Source organism: Onychostruthus taczanowskii, unplaced genomic scaffold (assembly GCF_017590055.1).
Source record: "Onychostruthus taczanowskii isolate IOZ18803 unplaced genomic scaffold, ASM1759005v1 scaffold34, whole genome shotgun sequence".
Taxonomy (NCBI): Eukaryota; Metazoa; Chordata; class Aves; order Passeriformes; family Passeridae; genus Onychostruthus; species Onychostruthus taczanowskii.
Genome location: NW_024500794.1, coordinates 1,237,663 through 1,247,599, shown reverse-complemented (window position 1 = coordinate 1,247,599; position 9,937 = coordinate 1,237,663). Strand labels below are relative to the sequence as shown.

General features: G+C 44.2%; 1 protein-coding gene across 1 annotated transcript in view; it reads right to left on the bottom strand.

Annotated features, from left to right (window-relative positions):
- Positions 1-6,204: 6,204 nt before the first annotated feature.
- Positions 6,205-9,937, bottom strand: part of TBX15 (T-box transcription factor 15) — a 90,707-nt gene continuing 86,974 nt past the window's right edge. Inside the window, exon 8 of the mRNA XM_041410916.1 lies at positions 6,205-8,557. Coding sequence (XP_041266850.1) covers positions 7,773-8,557 — 785 coding nt within the window. The 3' untranslated portion in view covers positions 6,205-7,772. The remainder of the gene's footprint in view (positions 8,558-9,937) is intronic.

Genomic DNA, 9,937 nt, shown 5'->3' with positions numbered 1-9,937 from the left:
CATGTTAGATCAACCTTCTTTTACATAATATTTAGCTTTTTTTTCTTTCCTCAGTTCACCAAATTTTTGTGTTGGTTTCCTCTGGTCTCCATAAAACTTGACTTTGTAATGTTTACAGAGTTAGGAGCTGGAGTATTCTATGGATAATACTACAGCTGTAGGAACTCATGTAAAAAAATACAATACTGTACAGAAGTGGAAGTGATTTTTATTTAGTTTTTTTAAAAAATATGACACTGCCAACTCACACACAGAACCCACAAGCTCCAAAATGTATGTCTCCAAGTATTCTGGAGTGATTGCCATTAAAACTTCTTCATCTTCTGGCTTTCTTTTCACTGGTAATAACGAACTGGCATTTGGACAAATCTTGTATATATTTCAGGAGTCACAGGTATTGAACTTTAACTTTTGAATTTTGGTTAATTATCCACTGTAAATCTTGGGTGACATTGCTTCACTCGTCTTCTCCTTCCCCATATTGGGTAGATTGCTAGCAAAACTAGACTGCTTGTTGGGGTTAGAGTAAGAGAAATGCCACAGCAGTGCACTGCAGTCTCACTGCCACTCTCCTTGCTGCTTGCAGGATTTCTGCTGGTGAGTCACCCGTGCTGTGATTTGGGTGAGAGCAAAGCAACACATTCCTCAGAGCTTACCAGTTTCACTGCCATTGATCATGTCCCTGGCTATCAGTACAGGCCTTCTTTGCACCCTTGCTCTCTTGTTCCTCTACTGCTTTTCTACACCCCTCTGCATTCATGCTGCTTTCTAACTAATCTTTGTATTTCTGTATATAGATTTTTGCATGGCAACGTAATATAAACCAGAGAGTACAGTGCTGGCCCTGGCTTGGATGGCTGGCAGGATAAATCCATTTTATGCAGGGTTAATTGTACTGCAACTTGCTCCAGCTTTACTGAGAGAGACAGATGCAGATGATTACATCATGTCTGCAATCACTAAACCACATCACCTATTTAATATAGCTCAGCGACTGCAGTTTTCTTCTGTGCCTGTTCCTGGATTGGTTACACCAACTTAATGCAACTGGATTCACCAACAATTACCTGACTGTACATTAAGGGAAATCTTAGAAACCAGCTCAGGTTGGAAAAGAACCCAAGACCATGTCAACCTCCCTGCAAGTCACTGGGCACCCCTAATTCTTACAATGGAAACACTGGGAAGACTGTGGGTGCTGCAGAGTGTCCCCAGGGCTGCCATCAATGTAGTCTGGAGGGAGAAGTCCCAGCCAGAGGCTCCTTCACTGACAATAACTATGTGAGTAAAGCTCCAGGTTTATTAACAGCTGAACCAGCGTCTTGGCTGAAGCAGCACCACCCTCTCCATCACCCTAAGAAGGGCAATGGTCTCTGCTGGTGGTGCCACTTGGGCCAGCTCTGTGTCTGCAGTACAGCTGTACCCAGTCAGCTGGAAAGCAGTGCCCCGAGCTGTGCACAGTGCTGGATGATTAAGGGCAGACCCAGCAAAACAGAGTCTAGGACTGCTCCTGGAAGCATCTGAGGTTAGTCCACAGAAGTCACTCTATCCAGCTCAGTGTCAGAGCTTCCAAAACGCTCAACAAATTCAGAACATTACTGGAATAAGAACAGCATCTGTAGGAATATCAACCAGTGTAAAATTACATACTCCTAATCCTTCTCCCTCACAGCACGCAATGAGTTCCACATTGAGTCAGAAAAGAAACAAGCTCAGTGCTCCAGAGATGGGCTGTTGCACAACTATCCCCACTGTGGATGTTTATCACTCCTCCCAGAATCAGCTGGTGCTGACCACTGTCCAGCACAGAAGCCACACTCACCAACATGCTATCGGAGCACAGCAGCGTGCAGTGTCCATGGGAACTGCTCTTTTCCAGCCTCTTCCTCTGTTCAGACAAGCTAGAACTGTTGGAGAGCTCTATAGTAGAAAGGAGCTGATATTTGAAGAGCTGTACACTGCTCCTGTAATCTGTGGCCATGTCACGCCTCTGGGGTGATAAGCAACAGTGACTGATGTGGAAAAGGATCCCTTGAAAGGAGATATATGTATTTTAGTTATATTCTATGCAGTTTCCTAGATAGCAATTACACACAAGCTATAAGAAGCAGCGAGAAAACTGAGTGAGCCAGTGAGCCACTTTTCCAGCCGAAGTTTTGTAGGTCAGCATCAGGCTACAGAAGCCTCTCCCAGCTGACCCATAGAGAAGCTCTCAGAAATGATCCCATCTGTGGATTCAAAATGCTGGGCTACAAACTTGGCCAAAAAGTTTGCTCCTGCAGTCTGCCTCTCTGTAGAAGAAAAAGTGCTGAAGGAGTCAGATGTTCCCTGGACAGGAGCAGGCTTATTTATAGCAAACTGTCCCTTGGCCACACCAGCACTCTCCTCATGAAGTCCTGTCATTACTTTTATAGCAACATTTCTACTACATCTGTGGCATGCAATGGGCATGCTCAGGCATTCCTCTGCCCAGCCCTTGGCTGCATTTTTTTGTTGTTGTTTCATTTAGAATGATGTCCAACAAGCAGTGTCCAGCAAAACTAATCTGCTAGTGCTGATCTCACATGGGATGGGTGCTCTAGGTCAATGTAACTATTCCAGTTGGAGGGAAAATAATCTGACGACTTTTTAATGGCAGATGCTATCTTTCAGCCCTCACCCACCTCAGTAAAGCTTCAATCAGTATTCAGTAAATGAAGCACTCTAGCAGATCATCTTCTGCAATTTTTGCTGTAGTGCGCTGTAAGGCCCCCAAAAAATATAAAACATTTGCCAAAGCATTAACTTGGCCCATTCAACTCAGCAAACTCTAAGGCCATTCAATTTTAAGTTACTCAAAATTCCCATGAGAGAGAATTAGAAGAAGAAAGAAAGATAGAAAAGGACAAATATAGCCACTACTCCTGTTTCCTGCAGTGTTCAGCTGATAGAAATTACAAGAGGATGTAGGGTCAAGACATGTCCCTGCTGCATGTCTGGGTTAAATACCCTTTGGCTTTCCTGGGCCCTTCCCCCATGTGGGACTTGTGGTCATTTTTGAAGCTGGATTAGGGGCTCCAGAGATGAATGCATTGCCTCTGGTGTGCCAGGGATTGGCAGCCACTGCCAGGCTGGAATACAGGCTCAAGGAATAGGGTGGGCAGGGCAGGGCAGGGCATCCCCTCGCCAGGGCAAGGCCTGACCTGCCCTTACCCCTCGCACACGCACACAGAATGTTTCAAACCAGCAATGCTTCCAGCCTCCCACATACTTCAGAGAGTGTCACAGCCTGTACAACTTAATTCACATTTATGTTTGTGCCCTGAACACTTTGCTTTAGCACATAGTGCTTACATTTCCTCCAGGAACACTATGCTGCACTGGTTTGCAGTGTCCTGGCATTGCTGAGCTGCACTGACTGTGGTAATATTTATGTCCTGTGCCTGTCAGTGTGCTAAGAAATAAAGCTAAATAAATTCTGTAGAGCTTGCAAACCCACCCTGATTATTTTTGTGCCGTTCTTTTCATTTCTGTAACAAGTTGTCAGGTTTGCACTTGGAACAGCCTGTGTTGTAAGATGAGGGATCTCCTATCATTGAGATTTCCATTACTCCTGCTATGATTTGGATTTGGCTTTTGAAAAGGGATCTTTCTTCAGAGAGGTACATGATATTTGACCTTTTAAATTTGCAGCAGCGAACTGGGAGATACAGAGCCTTCTTTTCTCCTGGACTGGAAACCAGAAGGCTGCATGGGCTAAGGCCAAATGGGCCAGCCCAGGAGAGGTGGAGTTGAGACCCCCTGGCTTCTGCAGCTGTAGGTAGATCCTCTGGTGTTTAATAACATCCATATGCCAGAGGAAACTTGTGGTTGGGGGCTTGCATGCAGGACACCTGCTCCTTGTGTGGCTTCTTTGAGTGAGATGTTACATGGTGGCCTTCCCTGCACTGGGAAAATTAATAAGGTCCCTGCCCTCCTGCACTGTCTCTTCTAAAGAAACATGTGAGAACTTCCATCCCAAAGCTGCTTAAAGGTGGCCAAAGCATTCAAATGTTAGTGGTAAAATAGGGAAGGAAGGAAGGAAGGGGATAGGAACCACAGCACTGCTGCCTCTGCCACCCACACACACATGCTTTGCAAATGAGCCATCAAAGGGCTCCTGGCTGAGAGCAGGGCCATGCCAGGAGGGCTCTCAAGCCCTGTGGTTGGGGCAGTCTCCCAAGGAAAGGGAGTCTGCCGGGGGGCTGCTGTGTGTTCTGCAACCCAGGCTGCCCACCAGGCCAGCTGGATGGACCCTGCTCCATCTCACACGGATCCCAGTGCTCCTGTCCCATTCTCCCCTGCTGTCACCTCTCTCTGGGAAGCTCCAGTAAGAAGTGGCAAATGCCTCGTGCCCGTACATGGATGGCAGGGGGAGAAGAGCTCTCTGTACAGGAGATTCCTGTCACACCAGGTCCACTTCAAATTCAATGCTCATGTCGTCTTTCTGGGGTGGTGGCAAGGCCTTAAGCAGGTTATCTGCTCAGGGGAGTGTTACCCTTGTGCACCTAAACAAGTACTAAAATAATTTTAACGAGTTTGTCTCATTCTTTCTCATACTGCCCTCCAAACACTGCTCTGGTTTCTCTTTGCACAGTGACTGCCAAGGAAAAAGTGTAATTTTTTTGCCCATTTCAGTATTAGCTTGTTTTTAATCCTCATAAACTCAGTGCAACTTTCACACCAAGTACTATTTGTGTACTTAAAACTTTACATCTAGGAACAGGGAAACCTCTCATATTTTTTTTAACTATTTTTTTCAGTTTTGATGCTGACTATTCTGACCCTGCAGCAACAAAACACTAAGGAATAACTACTATCTAGCTATCTAAGCTCTCTCATTTTATATATGTCACAATAAGAGTTACATAAATATGTCCATAAATAAGGTCCATGAATGCTCACCCTGGGGTCAATGTGCTTCATACCAAAAGGAATTTCAATTTGTACTAATTCAGTAAGATTTTCTGAAGAATATGGTTGGATCAGGGAAAAAAGTACTCAATAACATGAAGGATCACACTGCTGAAGAGTCTGGGTGACTATTCCAAAGCTCTTACCCATGGATTCCTACTAAAATGCACAGAAGCTTAGATACCAGTTCTTCACACTAATGTTGAAGTTGTGCCCTGCATATGTGTTTTGCCTTTTTGAGCTATTGTTTCCAGTGATAATTTTTTTTTTTTTTTTTTTTTTTTTTTTTTTTTTTTCGTTTTTTTTTTTCCGTTAAATTTTTTTTTTTTTTTTTTTTTTTTTTTTTTTTTTTTTTTTTTTTTTTTTGTTTAATCCAGACTAGACACATGTATTTTGATATGGACAATGATTTTGATTTTGTTGAGTCTCTTATTCTAGCTGAAATACAGACTGACTCACAAAGAATTGAACTGATTAAATAAGAAAGAGCAATCTAATGCAAAGAGCCAGAAGAAGGAAATACTGGTTCACACAACATACTATTAGCCTGTAGAAACTGCTGCTATAAAATGGAATTAAACCCAAAAGCAAACATCAAAGCGCAGGTTGAAGGGCATCTCTGAAAGATTCTGAAAGGATTTTAGAAAGGCTCTAAAACTCCCTGGTCAAGATTAAACCAATAATTCATTATTAGGGGTAAACAAGAGACAAGATAAAGGACAGATTGTCCCCATCCATAATCCCCCCTACCCTTTTCAGCAGCATCCAAGGCTAGACACAGTAAAAACCAGAATACAGTCAGACAGACTAGGCACAGGACTGGGAATGGCATTGGTATATTTATCTTCCCTTGTAAAAACAAAAATAAAGAAATGCATGCAGAATTGATCTTTAAAGGTCTTTCTACCTTTCTGGTGCTTTTTCAATTCAGGGGAAAAGAAGTTTATTGACACAAGGAAAGCTGTAAACTCTGCAGCCATAACTTACAGCCTGGTTTGGAGGGGCTTCAGCCTCCCAGACCTTTTGGTGTTAATGTCTCAATCTTGTATTAGAAATATAGTGCAATTTAAAAACTGACACATACCCCCAAATTACATTTAAAATTTTCTTTAAATTATAAATAAACTAGATTGCTATTTTTAAGTGTCATTGACTGTACTGACTGTGAAAAATTGTTCTGAAGATCTTCTTCAATAATCAAAATAACAACTCAAGCTGTTTCTAAGATACACTTCCTCTGAAGAAGGCAACTTACAAATTCCAAGGACTCCATTTTTAAAATTTCTTGAGAAGACAGAATTTTTATTTTTATTGCAATATTGCCTTGACTTCACAATCTGGCACCATATCTTCCATATCTACCCCCTCTGTTGTGCAAATACATGTGACAGTATTTTAAAAATGTCTGTCTCTAGAAAACCACTGAGGAAGCCTCACAGACAGAGAAGAACACAGAGGGAACAATTGCAAAGATTTATTTAGCGCTTTCTGTGCTTGGCACTTAGAAACAGAGTTCCGTGCATAGGGCAAATCTTTATACAGCTTTTTCTTCATACATATTTTACATACCATTTTTATTGCCCTCTTTTATATTCATAATATTGAATACCCCACTAGGCATATAAATACATTTATCTACAACACCTCACAACAACTCTCAATAATATCTGTATTCTGTTACTTGGTATTTGCATTTTCACACCACTTAAATGCATAGCTTGCACCAAGCTACAATTGTTTTCTTATTTTTAAAGGTTTTGAAGAGAAAAAAGAAGAAAAAAAAGAACAAGGGGAAAAAAAACAGAAAAGAAAGATGTTAAAAGGCAATGACCTATTTGGTTAAACAGAGACCATGTGGCAGGTGGAAGGTTGGCAAATACTCAACCTCACTGTTTCTGAAATGCTAATGGTTTTCTACGGCAACTCTCGCATGCAAGGTCAGCTGCACTCCTGTAGAGCTCTCTTTTCTCATCACTCTTCCCCATGAGCTCAGTCTGGACAGGTTCTTCCCACTGGGATGAGCGCTGTGGGAGACACACATTCCCCACAAAGGCCGTCATCCATTCCGTTTCGCTGCATTACTTCCAGTCAGGTCAGCAGGAGCTGAGCCCCTCCCCCCATTCACCTTTCCAAAGTTCCATCCCCGCTTTGTCTGAGGCTCATTTGTGAGCTAAAACTTTTCTCTCCTCTCTCTCCCATCTCCACCTGCAGGCTGGGTGCTGGTGAGCTCGACCTCCATAAGGAAATAGCAGGTTGGGCAGAGCCACGGTGAAAATGAGAAACCTCTTCAGAAGAAGCTCCAGCCCAGCAGCGCCATTCCTGTGCTACAGTGGAAGAAAGACCCACAGGCCTTGCTGGTTTCAGAAATGGGCTGTGAGGAACTGTCTGGGAAGGGGGAGGTCTTCAGAGCCATGGGCAGTGCAGCTTCACAGGATGAAGCCCTGGGAGACTGCCCTTCTTCAACACTTGGAGGAGACAGCACAGGGAACAGATCCCTCCACACTGAAAGCTCACACTGCCTAAAGTTAATGCATAAAACAGTAAATTCAGCTGCTTCTCTCCAGCTCCTCGTTAAAGTCACGCCCTCTTCTCTGCAATGTCCAGAAAAAGCAGATGCTCCGTGCCAGTCTGAGGGCCCCGGGCTACAACAAGCTGCAATGGCTGTCAGTCGAGACTCTCCAGAAGGTTCTGGGGCACACACCTAGATGGCTTATGTTCTTGTTTATCGTTACAATACTAGTTCCACTATAAGTTTGAAGGCAAAAGAGTACTGGGATGGGTTCACCCCTGGGAACGATGAAGGTCTGGCTGCCTTCAATGCCAAGGAGAGGCAAGGCTTGTTAGACCATGTGCACAGACATCTGTGAGGAGGAGCCCTGAACCGCCCCGTACTGCCTGTTGTCACAGGCGGCGGCTGTCTGCTGGTTGCTGGAGGGAGGGCTGATCATGTGCATCCCGTGATCCATTCCTGTGGAAAGGTATTGCCTCTCTCCAAAGGCCCCACTGGAGGGGGAAGAGCAGAGTAAAGTGCTTTGGGAGGTGGTGAGTTTCTCTGGGCTTGCCGCCAGCCTGGGGGAAGCAGGGAAATTGTATCCATAGAGGTTGTAGGGATTGTGCAGGGAGAAGGCATTGTAGGAGCTCTGCTGCATGTGGCCACCACCAAACATGTGTGAAGAGGAGGAGGTGGAGGCAGGGCTGCCTGCTTGCATGACATACTGAAACTGGGAGCTGGGGAAAGATCCCAGCTGGCCACTGTACGCCTCCATCTTGCTGTTGCTGGGCAGGGAGGAAGGAGCCGGCATTCCTGAGATCAAGGAGGGAGTCCTCTGAGGCATGAAGGTTTCAGAGGGCTGTGAGGCAGAAGCGGTGCTGCTCTGCAGCCGGTTGTAGCCCCCGTCGCTCAGCCCTGGGTAGCTCTGCAGTGCTGCCATGTTGCTCCTGGCGCAAGGAGGATAATCAGACAGGTTGAGGTTGCAAAGCTGACTCTCCCGGCAGCCAACATTGAAAGTGTTGGGGGCCAGATGAAAGGCTGGAGGAGAGCAGGATGGAGAGAGAAGGTGAGAAGAAGCGGATGGTGATGGGGTCCCCGTGCTGGAGGTGGTCGGGGATGTTCCTGTGCTGCCTCCTGCAAAACAAAACACATGGCAGGATGTTCAGCACCCAGAACCACATCTGCAAAATGAGACGGCCTCATTGAAAAGCAGCTTAGTTCAATAAAGAAGCAGGGTGGTAAAATGGCCACTAGAAAACTCAGCCTTTCTTGGCAAGGGCCCTCACTTTATTAAAAGCATCCCTTGGTCTTTCCTTCTGCTTTTTTGTTACAACTTTGTTTTTCAACATGCATTTTATTCCCTTTTAAAATGGGAGAGGGAAGCAAGCCTGCCACAGAGTAACCCAAAGCATTGGGAAAAGCTGCGAGGAAAGATGGCTCCATCAGTCAACAGATCTGCCATTTCCAGGCATGTTTATGTAGTTACCTTTAGGGAAAAAAATAAAATTAAAACAAAACAAAACAAAACAAAAAGTAATTTGTAATTTCTCCTCTCTCCTGGTCTGCAGGAAGACCACCAGACAGTGAACTGCATGGTCCCACTGCAAATGCGCTCTATCATCTGCTCGGGGGCTTGCGGTGGGAAGTGGCTGAAAGCGTGTTGGACTTCTGCACTATTCAGCATTTTTGTCAGCTGGCTCACGGTGCAGCAGCACTGATTCAAGCCAGAAGTAACACTAAAATGAAGGGACACAGTTTCAAGCCATATCCTGCTCCACAGAGTGCAGAAAGGGGATGTGTCAGGATTTTCAATCGTGTGCGTAAAATTTAAAAGGGATTCCATATGTTGTACCACTGATGTTAACAAAATATTGATATATATGCATGTCAGTAGTATCAGCACATTATACAATATTTATGCTATGAACGATGGAATTGACCATTCTGCACAGCAGGGATGCTCACATGTTCTGACCTGGGAAAATAATACTGTCTAATACCACCAAGAATGGTAGCAAACTGAAAGTAAGTGCTATGAGAAAGATGATGGCACAATTCTGAGCTTGAGAAGTGATTGTTTATAGGCAAAATACTGAATTGGAGGAAGCTTCCTTGAACAACCAAGAAAATCCATTCTGTTCTTAAAAGAATTCAGTTTTCTGATGTGAAAACTTTTATTTTCATTTGATTATTCTCTTTGTATGAGATTCCCTTTCTACATTAGAGCAACCAACACTGGAGACTCTTGTAAAAGGACCAAAGACAAAATTTCACCAGGGAATAAACAGACCCAGAGGAACTGGGAAGGTGCATTTCCAACAAGGTAGAAGATTACAGATGAGAGGCAAAGGGAATTGAAAAGACGGTGTTGGAATGGACACAAGAAATTTCACCATGGCAGAGATTGCACACTGAGGATCAAAAATAAAGGACAACTTTTTCGTGTATCACCTTGTGGAAAAAAATCCAGCAGCATTTTGAGACCAGTCTAGGACTGCTCCAAAAAAAAAAATT